Source organism: Aquarana catesbeiana, linkage group LG03 (assembly GCF_042186555.1).
Source record: "Aquarana catesbeiana isolate 2022-GZ linkage group LG03, ASM4218655v1, whole genome shotgun sequence".
Classification (NCBI taxonomy): Eukaryota; Metazoa; Chordata; class Amphibia; order Anura; family Ranidae; genus Aquarana; species Aquarana catesbeiana.
Window position 1 is genome coordinate 294,664,627 of NC_133326.1, and position 27,014 is coordinate 294,691,640.

At 41.3% G+C, this 27,014-nt stretch overlaps 1 protein-coding gene across 1 annotated transcript in view; it reads right to left on the reverse strand.

Annotated features, from left to right (window-relative positions):
• Positions 1-27,014, reverse strand: part of LRRIQ1 (leucine rich repeats and IQ motif containing 1) — a 318,462-nt gene that overhangs the window by 138,073 nt on the left and 153,375 nt on the right. The window contains exons 15-18 of the mRNA XM_073620214.1: positions 23,442-23,852; positions 20,803-21,004; positions 17,395-17,514; positions 6,852-6,938 (exon numbers count right to left, since the gene is read on the reverse strand). Coding sequence (XP_073476315.1) covers positions 6,852-6,938; positions 17,395-17,514; positions 20,803-21,004; positions 23,442-23,852 — 820 coding nt within the window. The remainder of the gene's footprint in view (positions 1-6,851; positions 6,939-17,394; positions 17,515-20,802; positions 21,005-23,441; positions 23,853-27,014) is intronic.

Sequence of the window (27,014 nt, forward strand, 5' to 3'; positions counted from 1 at the left end):
GATCTGTAGCCAGAAGGAATGTCAATCAAGCAAGTCTTTAACAGGAACACAGGAGAGCGTCTCTAGAGATGTGACCAAGGCAAAGGCAGAGATCATCTAGACTGGACGGCTTAAGTAGGCAGGAAAGACGAGCAGGATTATCAACAGGTGAGTCACTGTGGAGAGATAGTAGCTGGCAATTAGCTGACAGCTGAGCGGCCAGCTCAGAGAAGAAAGGGGCTAGGCCCAGCCCTGACAGTACCCCCTCCTCAACGACCCCTCCCCCTCGGAGGACCATCAGGCTTGAGGGGAAAACGTCTATGGAAAACACAGAGGAGGACAGGGGCATGTACGTCCAAGGATGGGCCCAAGAGCATTCCTCTGGACCGTACCCTTTCCAATGCACCAGGTACTGTATGTGCCAATTTAAAAATGGACTGTACTTCGTACTCCTCATGGTTCTCAACCTGAACAGGGTGAGGACATGGCACTGAGGTGGTAAAGCGGTTGCAGACCAGAGGTTTTAATAAGGAGACATGATATACATTTGAGATACGCATATTAGAAGGAAGATCTAATGCGTAAGCCACTGGGTTAATCCTGCGGAGAATACGGAAAGGCCCAATAAACCGAGGTGCAAACTTCAGAGAGGGAACATGAAGTTTGCGAGATGACAGCCAGACCCTGTCCCCAACCTGGTAGGAAGGCGCAGGCAGGGTCTGCAGTCAGCATGGAGTCTGTACCTATCATCAATATGTAACAAAGCCTCCTGGACTTGTGCCCAATTGGAACAAAGACCACGGAGATGCTCCTCTAACGCAGGAATACTCTGCGGAACAAAAGAGTCAGGCAACATGGAAGGTTGGAAACCATAGTTTGCCATAAACAGGGACAATCGGGAAGCAGAATTCAAGGCAACATTGTGAGCAAACTCTGCCCATGGTAAGAGGTCTGACCAGTTGTTATGATGGTCAGAAATATAGCAACGTAGGAATTGCTCCGAGGACAGATTGGCTTGTTCTGTAGCCCCATTAGACTGCGGGTAATATGCAGAGGAGAAAGCAAGCTGAATTCCCAACTGTGCACAAAAGGCTCGCCACAACCGGGACACAAACTGACTACCCCTGTCTCAATCAATCACCTTGGGTAGCCCATGTAAGCGAAAGATCTCCCGAGCAAAAATGGAAGCTAGTTCCTTAGAAGTGGGCAGTTTCTTAAGTGGAATACAATGAGACATTTTCGAGAACCAGTCAACCACATAAGAATAACTGTGTTGCCCTGGGAGTTGGGTAACTCCACAATGAAATCCATAGACAGGTGGGTCCAGGGCCTCTATCCATTGGGTATGGGTTGTAGGAGACCCACTGGAAGGTGTCGTGGAGTCTTACTCTGAGCACACATGGAACAGGCAGCTACGAAGGCGGTTACATCAGCAAGTAGACTAGGCCACCAGAATTGTTGGGAAATGGCCCAAAAGAGTTGATTCTTCCCAAGGTGGCCAGCAGCCTTGGGAGAATGGTAAGTCTGGAGCATGGCAGTACGGAGACTCTCTGGGACAAATCAGCGGTCACAAGGTTTCTCAGGAGTATGGACCTGAGCAGCAAGAATTTTGTCACCCAAAGGAGAAGTGAGACTGGTGCGAACCGTAGCCAGAATACGATCAGGAGGAATTACAGGAACCGGAACCGATTCCATCTTGGAAGTGGAGGAAAATTGTCATGACAAAGCGTCAGCCCTTACATTCTTAGTACCGGGTAAGAATGACACAATGTAATTGAAACTTGACAAGAAAAGAGCCCATCGTGCCCTTCTGGGAGAGAGGCGTTTAGCCTCAGACAAGAATGTGAGATTCTTATGGTCAGTAAGAATCAGAACTGGCACAGTGGTACCTTCAAGGAGATGTCTCCATTCTTTCAGGGCTAAAATGATTGCTAACAGCTCTTTGTCACCAATCTCGTAATTGCACCAGGTGACAATTTCTTGGAAAAGTAGCCACAAGGATGCATAGTGCTCTCAGAGGTAGGATGTTGAGACAGAAGGGCGCCAACCCCAGTCTCAGAAGCATCAACTTCAAGGATAAAAGGTAACGTATGATTAGGATGTGCCAACACAGGAGCAGAAACAAAGGCAGCCTTGAGACTCTCAAAGGCCTTAATGGACTCCGGAGACCAACTCTGTGGGTTACCGTCCTTTCTGGTCATATCAGTCAGGGGCTTGATCAGAGACGAGAAGTTACGAATAAACTTCGGATAATAGTTGGCAAAGCCAAGAAAACGCTGCAGAGGACATAAACCCATGGGTTGGGGCCACTGTAGGACTTCTGAAAGTTTCTCTGGGTCCATTGAAAAACCAGCAGTGGAAATTACATAACCCAGGAATTTAGGCTGTTCATGATGGAATTCGCACTTCTCCAATTTACAATAGAGATTGTTCTCTCTTAGTTTCTGAAGCACACAACAGACATCTGTGTGGTGGCTGTCCAGGGACTTGGAAAGTATGAGGATATTGTGGAGATAAACCACCACACATAACTGCAACAAATCTCGGAGGACATTGTTAATAAATTCCTGCAAAACTGCCGGGGTGTTACAAAGGCCAAAAGGCATTATGAGGTACTCATAATGGCCTGTTCTGGTATTAAACGCAGTTTTCCACTCGTTGCCCTCCTTAATCCTCACGAGATTGTATGCCCCTCTCAAATCAAGCTTTGGAAAACTGTTGCTCCCTTGAGGCGGTCAAATAACTCCATAATCAATGGAATCGGATAGGCATTCTTAATCGTGAAACGATTGAGACCCCTATAATCAGTACAAGGTCTCAGTTCACCACTCTTCTACTTCAGAAAGAAGAAACAAGCACCAGCAGGAGATGAGGATTTGCGGAAGAAACCTTGATAAAGTGCGTCTGCAACATACTCCTCCATGGCCTTATCCTCCAAAAAATACTGGAGGAACATTTGCATTCATCAGCCAGGAAGCTGCGCATGGGATGTACTTGGACATTCCAACATGACAATAATCAAAAACGCAAGGCCAAGTCAACCTGTCATTGGCTACAGCAGAATAGAGTGAAGGTTCTGGAGTGGCCATTTCAGTCTCCTGACCTCAATATCATTGAGCCACTCTGGGGAGATCTCAAAACGTGCAGTTCATGCAAGACAGCCCAAGAATTTACAGGAACTGGAGGCTTTTTGCCAGGAGGAATGGGCAGCTTTACCATCTGAGAAGATAAAGAGCCTCATCCACAAATACCACAAAAAACTTCAAGCTGTCATTGATGTTAAAGGGGGCAATAGACGGTATTAAACGCTTCAGCCCTGGAAGATTTTACCCCCTTCCTGACCAGAGCACTTTTTGAGATTCGGCACTGCGTCGCTTCAACTGACAATTGCGCGGTCGTGCGACGTTGCACCCCAACAAAATTGACATCCTTTTTTTCCACACAAATGGAGCTTTCTTTTGGTGGTATTTGATCACCTCTGTGGTTTTTATTTTTTGTGCTATAAACAAAAAAAGAGCAACAATTTTGAAAAAAAGCAATATTTTTTACTTTTTGCTATAATAAATATCTCCCAAAAATATATAATAAAAAACATTTTTCCTCAATTTAGGCCGATATGCATTCTTCTACATATTTTTGGTAAAAAAAAATGCAATAAGTGTATATTGATTGGTTTGCGCAAAAGTTATAACGTCTACAAAATAGGGTAGTTTTATGGCATTTTTATTATTAATTTTTTTATTAGTAATGGCGGCAATCTGTGATTTTTATCACGACTGCAACATTATGACGGACACATCGGACACTTTTGACACTATTTTGGGGCCATTGCCATTTATACAGTGATCAGTGCTATAAAAATGCATTGATTACTGTGTAAATGACACTGGCAGGGAAGGGGTTAAACACTAGGGAGCGATGAAGGGGTTAAGTGTGTCCTAGGGAGTGATTCTAACTGTGGGGGGGTGGGCTTCCACTCACAAGACAGCGATCACTGCTCTCGATGACAGGGAGTAGTGATTTCTGTAATGTCACAAGGCAGAACGGGGAAATGCCTTGTTAACATAGCCACTTCCCCGTTCTGCGGCGTGCCTAGCCCCGCCAACTAAAGGGGACATACAGGTACGCCCATTTACCCACCACTGCCATTGTGCCGACATATATAGGCGTGCAGGGGTCGGCAAGTGATTAAGAACTGGGGTATGTAAACTTTTGATCAGGGTAATTTGGCTGGTTTCTGTTGTGATTATGATTTAAAAAGAGTAAACACAGTTGACTGATAATAAGTGGCTTCAGCCAAACACCAACCATGAGTGAAAGAAAAGTTTTTGTGTTATCATTCATATTCTCTGAAAAATGGCCAAGAAATCATAAATTCTGCCAGGGTATGTAAACTTATGAGCACAACTGTACATCCCATTTGTCCAACCACGGTCAGCAATGGCTGACCATCCATTCCCCCCACCCTGCAAGCCCCACATAGTGTGAAGTTGCTTAAATCCCTTATAACCAGCCCGAAGGCAACTATAACTTGGGAGACGTGTAATAGAAAGTGGAGTAACAATCACCCCGTGACAGTCTTCATTCTTGCAATCCAATTAACAAAGGCAGCAGGTGTAAATGCATAGAGTTTCCATCATGAGATGCTGGATCAAGGAAGTAGTACCTGAATCTGGGTATTCACCTGGACTAGGCCAGGGGCACAAAACTTAGAGGACCCATATAGTTATAATTCAACAGTGCCCTCCATAGGGCAACGGGTAGCCAAATCACAGAAGGTAAATTGCAGAAACAGTAAAAAGGATATCCGCAAAAGAAGAAAAGGTTTCGTAAAGACAAATAAAGGGGGGCCCATCAGCCCAACCATCCAGGGAGGGTGCCTGAAGAAGAAACACAGCCAGAAACACAGCAACACAGCCACAATAGGTAAAAGTAGCTTTAGTAGCAACCATACTTGCACCGAGCAGGAAATCTTCAGCCCTGCGGAGGCAGGGGCTCCAACTAATCCGCTGCGTCTTTTGGGGAGGTAAAGAACCGGACCTTTTCCCCGTCAATGACCCTCAGCTTGGACGGGAACAGGATACTGTATTTGAGCTCCTTGATACGCATAGCAGCCTTGACAGAGTCGAATGACCTACGGAGTTTCTGTGTCTCTACGGAGTAGTCAGGGAACATCAGCAGCCAGTTATTATTGTATGTCAGCTCCCCCTCCAGTCTTGCAACTCGCAAGATTTCATCCCAATCTCTGACATTGAGAAGCCGGAGAATAAAGGTATGTGGGGGGGGGAACCCCTGCGGCCCCTGCTGTAGTTGTACCCTGTGTGCTCTCTCCACAGTGAAATAGGGTGAAAGCTGGGCCGTAGGCAGGAGGGAGTTAGGAGTTCCTCGACGAACACCGTGGGATTTCTTCCCTCAGACCCCTCTGCCAGGCCAATGATGCAGATATTGTTTCGCCAGGATCTATTCTCGGCATCCTCGGCTCTGTATTCCATCGTCTTCATTTTGGATTGCAGAGTACAAAGGGCCCCATCATGCTCCGCCACAATGTCCTCCACATGTCCCACCCCTCCCTCAGCTGTGGTCAGGCAGGAATGGACCTTGTCCATATGCTGGCGAATAACTCCCATGTCCAGCTGCACAGCCTCAATTTTGTTAGTGAGCACTGTCAGACAGGTAGCTATGGCTGTTTGACAGGAAGCAATCACCACCATAACTATCCCTGGTATGGATGTGGTAGGCTCCGCCAAGGGATCAGCCTGGGACACCATATTGGCACGTGGCAGCCCCCCCCCGTGGCTGCTGACTTTTAATTTTTCTTTCCAGAGTAAAGAACTTCTTTAATACCAGCTCCTAACAGGAGTGACACACCCAGCAGTAAGGGAAATAAGTAATTTAAAATCATCTTGATGTTACTTTCATATTTTATATGCTTGTTTTTTCATATTTTTGTTAGTGTATACAAAATAGCATTTTTTATAACAACATCTTCTAACCACCAGAAGCAACCATTACTGCACACAGAGATAATATCTGCAAGGAGACACTAATCATTCCCATTTTTTAAGAGACAAGGGGCAAAATGCAGGTGTTCGCCATCCACTAGTTGGAAACTACAGTACATTTCAGTGCATCGTAGTGGGACAGAGGCCTCGTCGTTCATTGCTTTCAGTAAAAATTTGGCCCATCTGTCCCCTGAAAAGGGCATCATGTCACTTTTCATTTTTCGTGGATTGGTGCAGACTGCACCACTGACATTATTATGTAAGTGTTGCACTGCTCTCTACATCAGTGAGGACACTCCAGCCCAGAGAAGAGGAGAAAAGTAATAGGACATAGTGAAGTCCCATGACCATTCCAGACATTTCATAAAAGGTGGATATTAAAACATGAAAAGCTTGAAATACAGCCAGTATCAGCCACAAGGGGGGGGGGGGAGCTGGGCTTTACATTTTTCTTTGTTTTAAAAAACCCAATCTGCCAATTAATTACTAAATATTATTATCATAAGCATGAAACTTGCCGCTGTCCTGATAATACTCAGCTGTTGATATGAGAGATTTTTTAGTGTTTGTAAGTACTACCTCAGCGATTCATTTTTTTTATTGTTTGCCAGAAATGCAGCTGGTACATATCAGAAATGTTCTTTTTGGATCTTTTTTTATCTTAATGTTGAGCTACTGTGATGCTGTATTGAAATACATCCAAAACAAAGACAGCTAAATAAAAAAGTAAGACAAATCATCTGGGGATGCAAAATAAGTCAGTGGCATCTTAAAATCAGCCAGTAAATCACTACATTAATCATTCTGGTAAAGAAAGCTTTAGTGGATGATAAAACACTGAAACATTACATTTACAACATGACAAGTTACCTTTGCCTGTTCTGCTTTACTGGAGAGATGTATAGTTTCATAATGGGAAGCAGTGGGATCTAATGACCAGTCTTTTTCCAAAACATTCTAAAGGAAAAGAAACAAAGTAAATGGAGAGAATAGATATTATTTCAGCAGAAATGTCTATGTTATGCTAAACATATAGCCAAGCGGAAAATTATCAATAAAAAAAAAATCTGAAAAAATGTTTTAAGATTTAGGGACTTTGTTATACTACACCAATATGACTTGATTGTTACTATAAAATTCGAGAAAATGTATTTTGACATTAAAGTTGATGATATGTCACAACAACTGCTGCCTGTTGGGTTTTTAGCGTTTCTTCATTTTTGGGGAAAAATCCTGTCCTTTAGGTAAACGTAAGAAAAATATGAAGAATGCCTTTGCTAGTCTTTGTAAAACACTAGCTCCGTGGCTGTTCCTCTAATCCAAGTTCACAAAGAGGGGGTGTGGTCTTTCATTTTCTTCCCCAAACTTTAATGAAATGTCACAAAGAGTTCTATGGATGCTCAGCTGAGCTTAGCAACCAGACACAGAGATGTGTGCAACAGTGTGGAAAAATGCAGTTGTGTTGCATTTTTCCGCACTGCTCTGTCCCACAGCTGACAGTTGTGAAAAAGTGCAAATGGGGCACACATTTTCTTTTCCTTACGCAGCTCTCGCATTTTTCTTACGCAGCTCTCTATAGATGTGTGAAATCACCTTTAGACAGATTAAGAAAGTTAAAAAGCTAAATCTACATACTTGTTTCAGGTCAGTTATACAAAGTGCTGAAGTACGAGAGATAGCATGGCAGCCTGCATGTATCTCTCTTGACATTTTTTTTTTAATTATATGTCTACCTACCTAATTCTGCAGATATTATATCTTTAACCACTTGTCTCCCGGGGATGTTTTTACATTTTTTGCACACATATTTAAAATTGCATTTTTTGCTATAAATTACTATAACACCCCCAAAAGAACATATTTTCGGAAAGCAGAGATCCTGGAGAAAAAAATGGCGGTAGTTGCAATTTTCTTTATGCTGCACAATATTTGTGCAAGTATTTATCAAACGCATCTTTTCAGGAAAAAATATACTAAAATTAAATTTAGTGAAAACAAGCTCAATATTATACTCATTTTTTGTTAAAATATAAAGATAGAATGATTTTGAGTAAATTGATTCCAAACGTGTCAAGTCTTAAATTTTTTTATGCCTGTGGAATCTTAAATCTTTTAAAAGTATTTATTTTATACAATTTTTTTTTTCTTTTTTACACTTCTTTTTTACACTTCTTTTTTTTAACTTTATTGCAAACAAGCCCCCTATGTAATAGCACATGTAGGTGACAGGTCCTCTTTATGGAGACTTTGGGGGTCAATTAGGCCCCAAATGTATCCCTTACCCTCCAATGCAACTATTTCTGCACAGATCAAAAAGGGAAGCAGCTAACCAGGGAAGCAGTTTCCCTTTAACAGCTGTTAAAGGAATTGTAAAGGCAGACGTTTTTATTTTATCTTAACGCATTCTTTGCATTAAGATAAAAAACCTTTTGTTTGTAGCAGCCACCCCAGCACCCCCTAATTACTTACCTAAGTCCCATCTCTCTCCAGTGATGTCCACAAATATCTAAGCTGTCCGGGGCACTTCTCCCAATTGGCTGAGACACAGCAGCGGCACCATTGGCTCCCACGGCTATCAATCAAAGTCAGTCAGCAAATCAGGGGAGAGAGGGGTCGGGGCCGGGTAGGGGCTCCGTGTCTGAATGGACACACGGAGCTTTGACTCATGTCAAGTGCCCCCATAGGAAGTTGCTGACTGTGGAGGCACTCGAGGGAGGGAGGGAGGGAGGGGCCAGAGACAGCAAAGAGGGACCGGAGAAGAGGAGGATCCGGGCTGCTCTGTGAAAAACCAACTGCACAGAAAAGGTAAGTATAACATATTAGCAATAGCTTATTCTTTTTTTTTTCTTTGGTTAAGTATAACATGTTTGCTATTTTTTTTTTTTTTTTTTAAACGAGACTTTACAATCACGTTAAAGCCAGTATAAAGCCCACGGCTGCAGCTGTGAGCTAGATTTAGCCACTTGTCTACCATGACACTTATAAATGTACCTTGGTAGACAGATTGAAGCAGATGTTAACATTAACTGATTTAAATATATTTTATTCAAGTATTGTGTATAATAAATAACTGCTAAAAAAAAAAAGTGGACCTGAACTTTTTTCTTCTTTTGTCACACTCAATGCTAATCAACTGCAGCCTCTTTGTGACCACTTCCTAAATACATGCACTCCAGTGGTTGCAGTATGGTATTTCTTAGGGCAGGTTTCTCAATGATGACAACCATTTGTAATTTTCTTCTGAACCCGATGGGGCAGGGCGATTGTGTAGGGGCATAATTAGGAGACAGCATTGTCATCCTATAAGTAAAATCTCAGAATAAATTGATAAATTTAATACATTGAATTGAATTGAATAAGTTGAATTGATACAGTTGACCCCCCCCTCAAAAAACTCAATTTGCTTGGTCTCCATGGCTGCACCCTCAGTTGGTTCGAATCTTACCTATCTCATCGCACCTTCAGTGTCACTTACAACTCCACTTCCTCTTCTCCAACTCCTTTTACCGTTGGGGTCCCCCAAGTTTCTGTCCTTGGACCTCTACTATTCTCGATCTACACATCCTCCCTGGGTCAGCTACCATTTATATGCTGATGACACCCAAATCTATCTCTCTGCCCCTCAGCTCACCCCATCAATCTCCTCACACTGATCACTGATCTACTAACAGACATATCAGCCTGGATGTCAAACCACTTCCACAAACTTAATCTAAAACTGAGCTCTTAATATTTCCTCCCCCACGTGCCCCCTCCCCTGACTTCTCTCTCAAGATCAATGGCACATCTATCAGTCCGTCCCACATGCCAGGGTTCTAGGGGTAACCTTAGACTCTGAACTGTCCTTTCAGGCCCACATGCAACCCCTGTCTAAATCATGCCGCCTTAGCCTCCGCAACATTTCCAGAATATGCCCCCTTTTAACTAATGACACCACTAAGCTTCTAATTCACTCCCTGGTTATCTCTCACCTCGACTACTGCAACTCCCTCCTCATTGGATTACCTTTATATAGACTATCCCCCCTTCAGTCCATAATGAATGCCGCTGCAAGACTCATCCACCTTACCAACCATTCGGTGTCCTCCACCCCTCCCTGCCAAACCCTCCAGTGGCTTCCACTCACCCAACGAATAAAATTCAAAGTACTAACAATAATTTACAAAGCCATCCATAACTCTGCCCCCAGCTGCATCACTAACCTAGTCCCAAAATACTAACCAAGCCGCTCTCTTCGGTCATCCCAAGACTTCCTGCTCTCTAGCTCCCTTGTCACCTCCTCCCATGCTCGCCTCCAGGATTTCTCCAGAGCTTCTCCCATCCTTTGGAACTCCCTACCCCAATCTGTCTGACTGTCCCCTAATCTATCCATCTTTAGGCGATCCCTGAAAACCCTTCTCTTCAAAGAAGCCTATCCTGCTTCTAATAAATACTGTTTTACTTTCTCCATCAGCTCATCCCCCCACAGCTATTACCTTTTGCATCAATTGACCCTTCCTTTTTAGATTGTAAGCTCTAACAAGCAGGGCCCTCTGATTCCTTTTGTACCAAATTGTAATGTAACTGTAATGTCTGCCCTCATGTTGTAAAGCACTGTGCAAACTGTTGGCGCTATATAAAACCTGTATAATAATAATAATAACAATAAGGACCCTTATGGTAGGATCACCAGGTATTATTTTATTAAAAGCTGCACATATAAAAATTACTTTTGAAATTACATTAACATGTTGAACAATTTATAGGATTTTAGTGATTTGCTTTACACCTAAAGGGGTTGTAAAGTCTTGTCTTTTAAAAAAAAAAAAAAAACAAACATGTCATACCTCCGCTGTGCAAGCGTTTTGCACAGAGTGGCCCCGATCCTCCTCTTCTGGGGTCCCTTCACAGCGCTCCTGGCTCCTCCTCTTCTCGAGTGCAGGCGCGCTCCCGTGCCCTGCTGCTGCGTCTATTGACACAGACAGCAGGACTCGGCCCGCCCCCCACGTCATTAGATTTGATTGACAGCAGCGGGAGCCAATGACTGTGCTGCTAGCAATCTATCCAATCAGGACCCGAGACACCAGCTGGAGCCGCGTTGCTGGAAAGACTGGGTTCAGATAAATGAAAGGGGGGCTGCTGCAGCACAGGAGGTTTTTCACCTTATTGCATAGAATGCATTAAGGTGAAAAACCCTGAGGGTTTACAACCCCTTTAATTTAAAGGAACACATACTTTTTTAGAGAATGAAGGTGGATGCTCAAAAAATGGATATTTGCATGTGCTTCAAAAATCCCACATAGAACAAAATTAAAATCCCCCTTATACACATACAAATAGAAACATGGATGCAAAGATGTAGGATTATGTACCTGCACATAAAACAGTTTGTGGGTCAGTTTGTATTATGTACAGTATATACTAAATTAGGTGTTATTATTGCACAAATACATAGTTGTCTCTAAAATGTGTATTTGTTCAGGAGTAAAGTCGCTAGTGTGACATTACTCATTCTGCAAGCAATACACAATAGACAGTTGTGTTCTTGTGCTTTTAGGGGTTGCAAAATTCCACTGTGGCCTCTATTATACAGTATAATATTTCTTATGCTGTGACAGAGTGTGGGGGAGGGTATAAAGGTATTCTCTCTAAAATATATATTTAACAGATGCTGAGGATGTGAGGAAAGATCAAGATATACTAATCTGTGAACCCTGCACACGTGTCAAAATGACATGCAATAATTAAACTACTAGCTGTCCAAATTTGTAGCAACATTTTTGTGCTAAATTACACTAGTGAGTTTTAAATAATATCTGAGAACCCATAAATTTCTCTACAGTAGAAGCTCTCAACATGCAGAACCGATTGATTGTTGGGCAGATTCATCTCATAAAACAAGCTTCAAAAAGATCTCAACAAATTCACAAATTACCTATTTCAATTAATTCTATGAAGCAAATAGTGTTTGGATAAACAAGAAAAGCATATACATTATGTCACTGTATGTTATAAACTATGGAGCTAAGAAATTAAATATCACCTCTTGCTTATAATTTTTACAAAACAAATACCTGAAATAAACAGTTACTATTTAGGTTGGCGTAAATAATACCTTCATGACTAGCATAATGAGTTGTGTATCTTTGGAGCGCCGCTTTAAAGAACCTGTCAAAAGTATTGCCATGGTATTGAATGGTAGTTTCTGTTTAATCAACATCTATTACCAATCACTGTAAAAACTTCACTAACAGGCAGAAGCAACATTAAACTCATCCTTATTGGTATCCCTTGGGGACTTTTCCACTGCCTGATAGCAAAATTGTGGAATCATAAGATAAATATGCAGAGAAGGTAGAGAACTAGGCTTCCCTATGGAAATACAACAATCACATGACCACTGAAACTACATGTGAAGCTGGCCATCAATGAGTAGAATTTCTAACAGTGTATGTTGTTTTTTTGGTAAAGTCCATTCATTCCAAAATCAAATGTCAAAAGCAAACAACATCTTTGGAACAACATTTAAATGTACTAAAAATGTTCTGAGAATTTTCACACAAATTTTCCTAAGACTTTTCCTAAGGATTTTCATTTTAAATTCTACCCATCTAAGGCAAGCTTAAAGTGGTTCTGAAGCCTAAACATGTTTTACCTTCCGGGTCTCGCTAGTTTGCTGGGGCACCGGGAGCCATTGGCTCCCAGTGCTGTCAATCAAAGCCATTGAGAAGGGAGTGGGTGGCGAGGCTGAGTGCCGCTGTCTGTGTTAATGGACGCAGCAGCGGGGCTCAGGAGTGAGCACGCTTCCCAGGGGGGCACTGGACAGTGAGGGGGGACAGGAGCATGGCAGGGGACTCGAGAAGAGAAGGTTCATTGCACAGAGAAAGTAAGTCTAGACATGATTGTTATTTATTTATTTTTTTTACTTTAGAATCGCTTTACGGCCTGGTTCACAGTTATGCGTTTTTTGGCGCTTTTCGCAGAAATGCACTACAGTCCATTTAACATGGCTTTCTATGGGACACGTTCACATCTATGCTTTTTTCACCCACTGCGTTTTTGGAAAGGTTCAGGGACTTTTTAAAACGCAAAATGGTGCTTTTTGGTTCAATAGACTTCGATAGATACGCTGAAAAAAAATGCGTTTTTGATGTGTTTTACATTTTTTAACCACTTGCTTACTGAGCATTTATACCCCTTTCCTGATCAAGCCAATTTTCAGCTTTGAATGACAATTGTGTGGTCATGCAACACTGTACTCATATGAAATTTTTATAATTTTTTTGAGACAGACAAAGCTTTCGTTTGGTGGTATTTAATCACCACTGTGTTTTTATTTTTTGCAAAAGAAACTTTTTTCTTTGTATCTGTTAAAAAATTTAGCAAATAAGTAATTTTTCTTCTTCACTGATGTACGCTGATGAACCTGCACTGATGAGCACTGATAGGCTGCACTGATGGGCACTACTGATGGGCAGTACTGACCATCAGGGCACTGATGATCAGTGCCCTAATTATCTGTGTGCATTTCCCCTGTCAGGATTGACAGTTACCGGCTCGGCTCTCCTCTCCTCACGTTGTGACAGTGCGTGAGGAAAGTACTGCCGATAACCAGCAATTCTGTTACTCTGTGATCAGCTGTGATTGGACACAGCTGATCACGCGGTAATGGGCCACTGTGACTGGCCATTTACCGTGATATGTGATCAGCTGTGTGCGATTACAGAGAGCACCAGTTGCACACCCCAGGGGGATTGGTTCTGGGAGGACATTCATGGAGGCCCTCCTGGAACAACAGAGCTGCGCTGTAGCCCTCTTTCAGCTATAGCGCGGTAAGGAAGTGGTTAATCTGTCCAACAAATTGGCCAACAAAAGGATAAAAATGCAACACACATAAAAAAAGCACGAAAAACGTATGTGCAAAACTGCAAAACGCACTGCAGAAATGGATCAAAAACAAACTGCATAAGTCGAACCAGGCCTACGAGTCTTTGCTAAACTCAGTACACCTTTGGGCAGTCACTGAAGCTCAGTTTCTTTATGTGGATCACTGCAATAAAATAAGAGTATGAAGCACAACAGTAGAATTAAGCTGTACTCTGGAATAAGCTCAGGAAATTTAACATTAAAAAGATAAGTTCAACTTTTGTAAAAAAAAAAAAAAAAAAAGAAAATAATAAATGTACATCGTTTTGCAGATAAAAAATGTGCATTCATTTTTTTACTCTGCTGCAGCTTGCAGGGGCAATGCCTGGATCCTGCAGACTTTCAGTAAGCTGTCTTCCTGTACCTCTGATACAGGCAGGCAGTTACTGAATGGCAGAAAGATCAATGAACTACAAAAGCACTCACCAGTGCTCTCGCAGATCATTGTGAACTACAAGCCATCAGCCACAATGACCGACGGTACTTGAAGTCTAATTCATTCACAGGAAAATGTGAATGAATGGCACAGCCGTTTGGGTGGTGCTCACACAGTCACACTGTTTTCAATTTGTGACAGCAGGTGCTGGGAGAAGATTCCCTGCCCACTGTCACAAAGCAGGGAGCACTGGCTGCAGGAGGTAGCTGCAAAAGAACAATATGAGTGTAACATGTAAAAAGCTCCTAAAAGGTGAAATTAGCCTTTAAAGGACCAGCGCACCAACACGATATTTTAGTGAAAGGTGATGCCTGGAGGCTTAATATACCAATGGGAAGATTGGATAATGTAAAATTTCCCTGCCATACTTTCTGGCACAGTTTCTGCCCATTTTGGAGGTCTTGGTGTTTTCACTCGCTTCAAAACTTTTTTTAAATATATGGGCTAAAATAGAAAATTTAACAAAGGTTATGAAACTCCCTCATTATAGCTACAAAGGATAGGTAGGCTAGGGGATGATCAGTTCAAGACAGCCTACGTTTTTGGTCAAATGGTAGTTAAAAAAACAAAAAAAACCAAACACTAATATGGAAATCTTTAGTATGTGATATTCACAATTCAATGCTCATACCACAAGGTGAATGATACACTTTCTTAACCTGAATAATTAAAATAGAAGTTTGGGTTTCTGAACAAAAAAAGACATTTATACTCACCTTGGTAGACGCAGTATCAGTCCAATGCTGCATCTCTTCCCCACCGCCTCTACACTGAGAACCGAGCGATCAAACACTGCTGATCGCTCAGTTCTCCCTTCCACTCTGACCCGAGAGCTGGGAATGTCAGTCACTAGCTCTCTGCTCTGCCCATATAGTGCCCCCAGGAACAACTGGCTGTGCAGGGGGCAGGAGCAGCGGGCTCAGTCCCCCCAATGGCTTGCTGAGAGGCTGAGCCAGCTGCTGGTCCAGTCAACCATCCAGATTTTATGGACAGTTTGTTAAAATCACCCTGATTTTTACTGTCCATAGGTCCATAAAGGGGACAAAACTATCCAAAAAAGTAGAGGCTGACTCACCCCTGTAGTCTCTATGGCAGCAGATTTGCGGTTTACCCTCTCCCAAGTCCCACCCACTGCCCACCTGTCAAAACTACTGGTTGCTAGGACCTAATTCCCTCCTCAGCTGCTCCGCCTTCAAGTGCTGTCTATAACAGCCAACATTCCGCCTGCTGAGAACTAGGGTTGCATCGATACCAGTATCGGTACTGACACTAAGCATTTTCCCGAGTATCAGTACTCGCGAAAAATACTCTGATACCCGAAGCCGATACCGAAAGTGACCTCAGCTTGTGATTGTCTCATGTGCCATCTCTGCAGTCACTGACTGTCTCCTGTGCCATCTCTGCAGTCTGTGACCGTCTCTTGTGCCATCTCTGAAGTCTGTGACCATCTCTTGTACCATGCCTGCAGTCCCTGCTGTCACTTCTGCCTGTTGTGTCCTCCTTCCCTCCACCAGCTGTCTTCTCTGCCCCCATGTCTCCCAATGATTCTCCCATCCCCCCCCCCCCCCCCCCAGCGACGATCACAGCCTTTTATATCCCAACTCTTCCACACCACAATCCCTATTTTACCCCACCTTCTCAACTACCCTGCCCTCACTCACCCCTCTACTTCCCCCTGCCCTCACCCGAGCCTCTCCAAGCTTCCTAACAACCCACACCATCCATCTACCTACTCTTCCTAGGCGATAAGTATCAGTAACTGGTATTGGTGAGTACTTGAAAAAAGTATCGGTACTCGTACTCAGTGTTAAAAAAATGGTATCAGTGCATCCCTACTGAGAGCAGACCTGGGAGTTAGAGCCTCAGCCGGAGGGGACCTGCCATCCAGGGATGGAGCGGAGTCTGGGACACTGATGATGTGACTGTGAGTGAGGGTAGGGTACTGGGGGAGGGAAGTGAGCAGAGGAATCTGGGCCAGGGACAGTCTCCAGGCAGAGCAGAGAGAGCACAGGCAGTGTGCTGTCTTGCACTGTAAAGGGGAACCCTGTAGACTCTGATGTAAGGGGGAACCATGTAGACTCTGATGAAAAGGGGACTCTGATGTAAAGGGGGCACTCTGGTGTAAGGGCGAACACTGGGGACTCTGATGTAAGAAGGGACTCCTGGCAACCTGACGTATAGGGGAATGCTGGGGACTTTGATATAAAGGGGGACTCTGATGTGAACACAGGGTTCATCCTGACTGCTGCAATCTATATTTTGTTTTGTATGTTATGCATTGCATGTCATGTTTTGCATGACCCCTGCACTCTATACATTATGTTGTACATACTCCTGACCAAGGTGTCCATTGTCCTAACAGTTGCTGGTTTTAATGAATTCTGAATGGGTAGGCCCATTCAGACAAAACAATATCCTTTTTGTGTGCATTAAAGCATATGCAATTGAAATGTTTCATTTTATTTAAAAAAAGATCCTTTGTTCTTTTATTTTGTAGGTAAAAGGAATGTTATATGTGTGCAGTGTATATAGCGACTATTTAATCATTCCCTTTAAGCCCCTCCCACTGTTAGCCAAAATCTGGCCATGGGTACTGACTGCCACAGCATGCTATGCGCGCCACAGAACTTATTTCACGGTTTATCCCAGGGTGCTCCAGGTCTTTCATAATCCTAGTCATGCTCACATTCTGTCACTCTGGTTTGAGTTTTTCACTGTAAAGACAGCAGATTACTTGCATATTAACTGAGTATTGTTAATGTTTACATATTGTTTATACTGCTTAAATATTGATTTTCATATTTCAGGATATCTGTAAAAAAATTAGATCAGTCAGTAAATATTCCATGTTTTGTCAGTAAAAAAAGTCACGGGAGGGGGGCAACCCTACTTGTAATTTTGCAAATGTTTAACAATTCACAACTACAGCACTCCATATAGTTGGGGTGTGCAGTGGTACTGCACATCTTCAATCATAACCACATCGCTAGTATATATTTTATATATCACAAATACACTACATTTTACAGTCAAACATAAAAAAAGAAGAAGGTTACACTGTATTCTGCTTACTTCATCGAACATGAAATGGTCCAAATTCACTTCTTCAAAGTCATCATCTACCTCATCCCTTTCAATAGCAGCAAAAGCAGCAGCCAATTTCTTTCTAAGGAAGAATCCTTTCCAAGCTGCCTGCACAAAAAAAATGCAAAGGATGTCACACGAGAAGCATAGATAAACCGAAAATACAGATTCACTCTGTTATCCCATTAAGAAGATAAAACATCTCTGAGCTCCGTTTAATAGCTCAATGATCTGTTTTTGAACTTTATGTGACATCTAAAACTACATGACAAATTAAATGCCTGCATGTGTCTGAAGCCTGGAATACCCAGGAGGGTCTATTCAAGTAAGCAGAAAGGAATTCTTTAACTCCCCTTGTTGCATGCAGCCTGGGTCAACTAATTAATAATTTGACAATTCCTTTAGGGTGTTTAAGGGCCTCAGGGAAAAGAAGATACAAAGAGAAAGCAAAGCGCGTACTTGCAACCTTTAACTTTCAAATTAGTGAGACTCAAACAACCTCTTGTATAGAAAATGCAGGCTTTAAATGTCTGGTTATTTATAGAAAGGGAGCTATAGGCAGAGTAAAGCTATTCTTAGCCTAAGCTTTGTTGTATGCATCCTTATAATTTGAAAAAGAAATACTGTGAAGAAGGAAACGTGCCAGACTGGGCTTAAATGGGCCATTTGTTTTCATTCTGAAAGGAATATAATAAGAAATATAAATAATAATGTTGCATATAACTAGCATACTTGAATTAATGTGTATGTATTTATATATGTATGTATGTGTCTATCTTTCCCTCTTGTACTGTTGAGGGTTTACTATACATATATATATATATATATATATATATATATATATATATATATATATATATATAATATATAGTTTTGAATGATTTACTGGTATATGGTTTCACTCTTTAGTATGATATAACATATTTAATTTAGGCTGCAGCAAATCTTTCACAGTTTGTAATGTATGAACATGCAATTCACTCCTTTATATATATATTGGGTTAAATAATTCATATATTTTTTTTCTCCTACTATTAAAGGAGAAGTATGGCCAAAGCTTTTTTGGCTCTCCTTCTCCAAATGGATCACAGGCATGCAGTTCGTTCTAAACTCATGTGACCAGTTTTCAGCCAGCAGCGGGTTTTAGCCGTCATTCAGCTGGTCCAGGCTCTGGAAAGATCCAAACTTTACAGTCGGGATCCACCTAGATGCCTGGACCAGCAACTGGCTCAGCCTCTCAGTGAGGCAGTCAGCAACTCTCTGCTCACTGAAGACTGAAAACCGAATGATCAGTGCTTTTTGATTGCTCAGTTTTTAGTCTTAGACCGATGCTGCATCCACCTAGGTGACAATATATATATTTTTTTAAGAACCTCATACTTCCCTTTTAATTCAGAAGTCTGGGATTAGATAAATGTTTACAATTTAACTCCAGGTTCCCAAGCCCCTTGTGTCCCAGCTCTCCACCTCCCCACTATAGGCCACCCAGCTTGTTTTTTATTTTTATATATTTACCTTTTCCAAATGTCCTATGATGCACAGGGTCCTCTTGTTTTTTTTACCTCTTCTCAAGCTCCGGGCAGTCCTCAATAAAGCAGAGAGCAGTGATGGAGCTATCTGCATCTTTGAGTGCAGGGTGCAGTGTTGATGTCTCCTCTGAGGGAAGGTCCATGACACCTTGTACTTACAAATGGTCTTGGGACACCATTTTGTATTTAAATGTGCCTGTAGCTGGACTTTAGGTTGTCTCTTATGATTTATTGAAAAAGTCTCAAATTTAAGAATACATATATGTGAACCCTTTAAAGTACTATATTCAACTAATCTTGTTATATATACACCCCTATCACACTGCACAGCCAGGCAAGTAACAAGCTTATTTCCTTGCTTAGCTATTCAGTTTCATGCATCACCTCCCAACCTCCAGCCAAATAAATGGACAATGAATTACCATCAAAAACTTTCCAGTCGTGGGGTGGGGGTTGGGGGGTTTGATGACTCAGGAAGCTGCAAAGTCAAATAATAGAGATAACTTTCTTGCTATGGAGTGTGGATGGTTTGTGTATAATACAAGAATTGCTGAGTAGAATTGCAATGCTTTGGAAGGTAAGCAATTTCAACTGTATATTTATCTATTTTTGAAGTTCTTTTTAAGGTCCCCCAGTAACTGCTGCAATAGAGTATGCTGAATCGTTGAATGTTGGGAAAAAGACATTTATACCAGACTGAATGACTTATGTTGGAATGTCTTTGAAATCCAAATAAACCTTCCTGTATGGAATATATAGATTCTTTCTCTTACTAGGAAATCAACAGACTTTCAACTCTATAAATGAAAAATAGACAGCTGATGGGAAGAATAAAACCAAAATACAGACTACGGGCCCAGAAAAGGTTAAAAAAAACCTTCCTGCTCTCCAGTATATAGCATGTACACTTTTTAAACTAATGATGAAATGTACACACACTGCAGAGTTTACTAAACAGAATGAACATTTGCTCTCCAAACAGGTGTACCTTTAACTATGTACAGTGCCTTGAAAAAGTATTCATACCCTGTGACATTTTCTACATTTTGTCATGTTATGTTTTAGCATTTTCTTTCTTTATTATTTTTTTGAAGGCACTGTAAGTTCTTTCCAAAGTAATTTTGTCTTTTTAGAAGCAACAGGAACAAATAGTCACAAATGAATTAATGAAATATTTTATAAAAGAATAATAGTGTGCATTAGCCTGTGTCAATTAAGGTTTTGTAGGACTTCACTGGAAAGTCTTGTTGGTCCAAGTTTCCACACAGAAACAATTGGTAAATATGGTAGTGCTAGAGGTGTTGAACACTAGTTAGGGTTTGGTGTCCTAATGGCAATGCTCAGACTGTATTGTTCTGCACTAGTTTCAATGTAGTAACATGCCTAAGTGTCTGCAGCTCCCTGGTAGGCCTAAATGCAAAAGAGGAAGAAGGAACCAGAGTGGGAGTCTTTAAAAAGGGATTTCAGCTTTCTGTCATTGTGCTGGGTAGTGGCAAAAAATCAAACTGCTCTGGATTCTGCGATTCACAAAAAGGATGTTATCAAGCTTGACTTCTACATGGGCCACATAGGCCGCTATACATTCTTTTGCACAATATAAGGTTCCAGAAAGCCCCACACTTGTCCGATATTGCCAGGTCTTCACTGTTGCAGTCTGTGCATTTAGTTAGGGAAAAAACACGCTTACAGTACTTTTCTCTGGGCCGAAAAAAAAAAAAAAAAAATAGAACCATGCAGTGAGCTGAGTTTGCTTCACTCTTTCTCACAGAATTGGAGAGATCTTGGGCGAATTATTGCCAAGTGCCTAATGCACTTTTTCTACTAACCAGAATGCAACAATTGAAAGTAGCATCTGGCATTAACTTACCTGTATAACAGTGGCAGCCTGATGTTTGATATCTGATCCCTTTATCTTAGCACAGTGCATCTTTTTGCAGGTTTTTGGTCTGCAGTACTGTCGCCATGCCAACTGTATTATGGAGGCAGCCTCATGAAGCTTTGAGTAGTGACAAATATCTCTTCTTACCACATATCCTCTCCATAAGGACTGAATAAGAATGGCTGCTTGACTGGATATACAAAAACAAAAAATTCAAACAGCAGTATGAAAACCTACATAGTCCCTGAACAAAACAGTGTTTTTTTATGGACAGTTAAGTTGTTATTCTGAAAGAGAAACTTCATTCCCACCACCTATTAATTTTTTTTCCCTGCTTACCTGATGCTGAGGTGTCTTCAACTCAGATACTCACCCAGTGGATCTAGCATTGTACTGCTGAGATCCACTTCTCTGTCATCACTTCCTACGTCCAGCGCTGCCATGTTCCCGTGACATCATCGGGAGGCAGCTGTCTCTTCCAGGTTCAGGCACAGCTGCCTCCCGATAACGCACCACTAGACCCACCCTTCTCCTCCCTTGAATGGAATGTTACATATCCCCGGAGGCACCGGGCGGGGACACTGACATATTCCTTAACAAAAAATGTAAGTAAAAGAAAACTTATTTGAAAGTATGAAGATTCACTTGAAAATTAGAACTAAAGTATCCGAGTGTGCATTTAACACAACTGTGCATGCACGCAAATCTGTGTTACCCATATTCATAGTTAATAATATCCATATGCCATTTTCTCTAGTTTTTTCTTCAGCATTAGTGAGAAGTGATGAAGTGTTGCTACTAGCTGAGTGGAATGTTGTTATCATTCCCTCAAAGGAAGTTCTTTTCCAGGGACTAGGCATGCAATAGGACAGTTCTATCCTCAGCCATAACTCACGCTTCTTCTGTTTTTTTAGGAGCCACTTTGACTTTTTTATAGAAAAAAAAATATATAAAAAAATGAGAAGGGACAGCACAGGGCAGGGAGCAGCTACACTGTTCTGTACAGTGATGGCATCTGGCCCTTAAAATGTATGTTACCCTTAAACTAATATTGAGACTTTGTGTTAGTGTTTTCATGTATATGCTGGTAAAGCAAACCTTTTCTGTTTTTTTTATTTTTACATTGATCAAGAGTTCCCCGCCTATCCTAATTCAGCTGACCATGCCAAGCATGGAAGCAGATCTAGGCTGGAGAGGTCAGTTTACATGGCTATGCACCCTGCTTGGTGTTACAGGACACTGTGCCAATGCACAGCGTGCTTGTATCTCCCATAGTCACTTAGGCTGCCATAGAATAGAATAAGTGAGTTAAAACCCTTGTCAGTTGTTTTTTTTTTTCTCTCGCCCATCAAATGCAGCCACTTGTGCCCATCATATGCAGCCACTTGCCCATCAAATGCAGCCACCTGTGCCCATCATATGCAGCCACCTGTGCCCATCAAATGCAGCCACTTGTGCCCATCAAATGCTGCCACTTGTGCCCATCATACGCATATATGTTTTTTTGCTATCTGTGTTCACTTACTGTTCCATAACCAAAACAGAGAGTGAGAGGAAATCCCTCCAAAGTGAGGGAATCCAGGGGTGTTACCAGGGTCCCCACTGTAACATTCTCTTCTTTTCCTGCCCTTATATTAACCCAAAATTGGGGATTTTCTTGTACTTTCACTTTTGATGATACTGGTAAACAGGACAAATCTAGAGAGTGAATCTTCCTTTTAATTGCACAAACAGGAATAAAACCTGTCACGAGTTCTAATCTCTCTCTACTCTACTCAAAACAAAAAAAAATAAAAAGTTTTGCCTTTAGTGACACTTTAAGCATACATAGAAGCATAATGACATACTAAGAGGGAGGTGTGGAAAGCCTTTGACCTCTAATATGTTCAGCAAGCACAGTTGAAGCCAACAGGTCATAGAGAATTTGAAGACCCGCACTATGCCTGCATAGCATCTGGGTGACCTTTTTTGAAAGTCACAGTACACTAGGGGGCCAATCAATATTGGATTTGTACCCCTTTCTGGCATTGATGTTGGCTAAGAATGTCCTGTGCCAAATCCAGAAAAGCAGTGCGACAGTTCTAATGCTATTACTGACACACCCAACAAATTCAGGTAGCTCTGTGAGAAATTTAGATAAGAAACAAAGCTGTTTTAGAAATTTCCCTTTTTTTTTTACATTCATTATGCCTGGAAAGGGCATGCTAAGTGCCTAAAAGATACATATCAATAAATCTACAATACATTTGGAACCCTTACTCTATACCTACTTTATTCTGTTTATAAATGTGTATACTGACAGCCATATGAATAACTGAAACACTATATTGTCTCCAGAATATTTTACTACAGGTGATGCAGTTTACAATAACAAAAGAAAGCACTAAATACTGTAATCAGACGAAATAGAAATCAATTACTTGCAGTGTAGCTAAGTACTGTTTTGCATTTCAATGAACTTAAAATGTTAGTAGTAAAAGCTGCATTGATATTTATGTGTAAAAGCTTTATAATATTTACTGATCAAATATACAAAAAAATTGTATTATACTGCTAATTTCACATCTCTTATTTTTCAGTAAAATGCAATATATTGTATGAATTATTTAAATAACAAGAACACTTACATTTCTCTGCTTTTTGCAGGGTGATATGTTTTTAAGGTTTTCCCCAAGTTATTAGTATATGTTACATTTCCTGAGACACAGATGGAATTATCCAGTGGTCGAGACTGAACAGTTGTGTTCCCCACAAAATCCTTTTTCTCTGCATTTTTAAGGCGGTCTTCAGACAGTAGGTGAGGCTGATTCAGAGCGATCAGCCTTGTATGATCATGGTTATCTTCTTTGAAACCACTGATAACAGGATTATTATGCTGTCTACTTGCAAAAACTGTTTGACTTATTTCCAGAGGATCATCTTTCTCAGAAACATTGGTGTCACCATACTCATGTGCAAATCTGTGTTCACTGCTGAGTTTATGCAGTTCCTTTAAAGTATTACAGTACAGTTCTAGCCTTTCCAGAGAAGAACATGTTCTAAAAATATAAACATAATTACATGTGAAAGTCAAAATCATTTTTTTCAATCTGAATTTACTGAAGCTAATTGGGGGTACAGAAAAGACTGGTACATCTCACATGTAACATACAGTATATCACAATTTTGAATAGATAATATGGGTTAACGCGTCCATAACAAAATTGTTTATATGAGTCAAAATATAGATTCCATTAGTGCAAATAGATGATACTAACATGTATGTTCTATAGACTGACAGAAGGATACAAAGATACAATTTCAAGCCTTTCCTACCCATCCCTCTCTGTCCCTTTCCTCTTTTGAGACACTGTATTTGTCTGTTTTCTCCAATTTCTCTGAAGATTGCAGTAATTTATCCATGTCTTGGATCAGAACTGTGCTTTTTTGATGACTATTTTGATTGGTTACCCTACTTTCTCTCCTCTGAAATATCCACTATCATTCTGGGTGATTTTAACATCCTTGTTAATGTTAACAGCCCTGCTACATCTTAACTTCTCAACCTAAACTAATCTTTTGAGCTAACACAATGGACACACACTTCTACTCACTCCAATGGTAACACTCTTGACCTTGTATTCTCCCTTTCCTGCACTCCTGGTAACCTCACAAAAACTCCCTTTCCGCTCTCTGGTCACAACCTCATCAGTTTCAGTGTCCTTGTCTTCAACAACCTATCCCTCCAAGCATCAAACAATTACTTGTAGAATCCTTTGCCACTTTCTTCTCTATTCTGCTACTGGCAATCTCTATGACAAAATCTCACCTCTGTCCTGTCCTAACCTGGTCATCTCTGTCTACAACAGTTCACCCCCACCCTCATTGAACTCACTTTCTCCTTTAACTACATGCAGAATCAGGCCTTGACTGTTGCAACCCTAGAAAACTGACGACACGAGAAATCCCAAGAGACATAGCTGTGCTCTTGAGTGACTGTGGCGTACAACTAAATCCTTGCAAGACTTCACCCTACACAAATCCGCCCTCCCAAAATACAATTCCTGCCTTCATGCTGCCAAACAAACCTACTTTCTCACCTTTTCATTCTAGCCTTGTCGGCTCTTCTCTACCTTTAACGCTCTACTTTGTCCCCAACTACCTCCACACACTAACCCACTCACTGTCCAAGAGATTCCCAGTTACTTAAAACGAGATTTTGCAATTCGCAAAAATAAAGATTGGAAGTGATAAATATGTTAAATAAGAAAGATAATTAAAAATTGGAGATTAAATTATTGAGGTCTATGTCAATATTCACACCACCGTGAGTGAAGGTTTCTGGTCCATAAATCCACCTTGTTTTATTTTGTGATATTGCCTTTTTTAGGTCAGATCCTCTCCAATGTGTGTTGACCTTTCTGATTTTGTTGATATGCTCTCAATTCTAACTGATAATTTCCGTGTTGTTCTCCCTACATACTGTAAGCCACATGGGCATTCTAGTATGTATGGTGTTATCACATGAAATTAACTGATTCATTTCATATTTGCAGTGTGTATGATTTGATATAAAAAGCATTTGTTTCCTTTCATTGTCTGTAACTGCTTTGAAAGGGCCACATATTATACATCTAAAATAGCCTGTCAAGTCCAAAAAGGTTACTTTTCTCTTGGGGGAGTCCAAGACATTATGAACTAATTTATTACTTAGGGCTGGGGTTTTTTTATTTATAAACTTAGGTCCATTAGGCATTAACTTAGCTAGCACCTTGTATATCAGCAATATCAGCCAATAGCATTAAAGGCTGGCCATACGCAAGTAATTTTCTTTTGTTCAACTCACTGAGCCTTTGTATTTTGACAGCAGTGCTAATCAAAAGAAAATGTTAGACTTAAATAGATCAACTTGTGTACAACCAACCTGTCCATACATGGATTGAAATTTGGCCGGTCCCTCCTGAACCAGCTGAATTTTGGTCCATTTATGGTCAATTTCCAACCTGCTTAAAGGATAAGTTCACCTTTTTTTGAACATGGTAAAAAAGGGTGAAGCACAAAACAGGTTCCAGCAGATGCAGCCTCACGTCCTCTCCCCTCCACTCACCCCAGTGACAGCAATCTTCTCCCAGCACCCAATGTCACTATTTGAAAATAAAGCAGCCTTAACACAGCCCCCCGAACTCTAAGTAGCACCAGCCTTTCTGGTTGACGGCTTGTTGTTATGAATGGACTGCAAGGTCACTGATGAGCTGCTTTGCAGTTCATTCACAAACCCTGTAGCTTGTAAACAGCCAGCCCGTATGAATGAACAAACTGAAAACTGCAGGGCTTGTCTGCCGGAGTCTGACTTTGTACCCCTGATTATGGATGCAATGCTTTCCAGACTTCTTAAGAGCCTGGAAATGAAAAAATATATGCATTTATTATTTTCCCAAAAGGTGAACTTATTCTTTAACACTTGCTTCCAATTTTTATTGTCTATTGAAATCTGTTATAAGTGCTATATCATAGGTATTTGTTTTCCTCCTCTGTTTTTGCAGCATTTGCTCTCTGTTCATGAACTTTAATATTATCCCTTCAGTAAGACCCCTTTCACACTGAGGCACTTTACAGGCGCTATAGCTCTAAAAATAGCGCCTGTAAAGCACCTCTCCTGTCACTCCAATGTGAAAGCACGAGGGGTTTCACACTGGAGTGATGCGCTGGCAGGAGGTCAAAAAAAGTCCTGCAAGCAGCATCTTTGAGGTGCTTTAGGAGTGGTGTATACACCGCTCTTAAAGTGCCCCTGCCTATTGAAATCAATGGGCAGTGCCGCCGAAGCGCCACTTTTAACTCTTTTTCGGCCGCTAGTGGGGGTTCAAAGCGCCCCACTATCGGCTGAAAAGCGACGCTGAAACGACAGTGAAGGTGTTTCCATGGGGGCCAAATATGCCCCCCAGTGTTGCTAACATTTTTCTTAACAAATGGGAAGAAGAGGTAATATATGGTAACATCTAGCCTGACCTGCAATATGGCCTGCTGATATGGAGAGGAACTGAGTCTACATTAGATGAATTCATTAACCATATCAACAGTAACGTCTATAACATGAAATTTACGGTAAAGGCTCACAAACAAAATATAGACTTTCTGGACCTCCATATCTTTAAACAAGATGGTATGTTGAACACCAAAACATACTTTAAGAACACGGACAGTGATAGCTATATTCCAGTCAG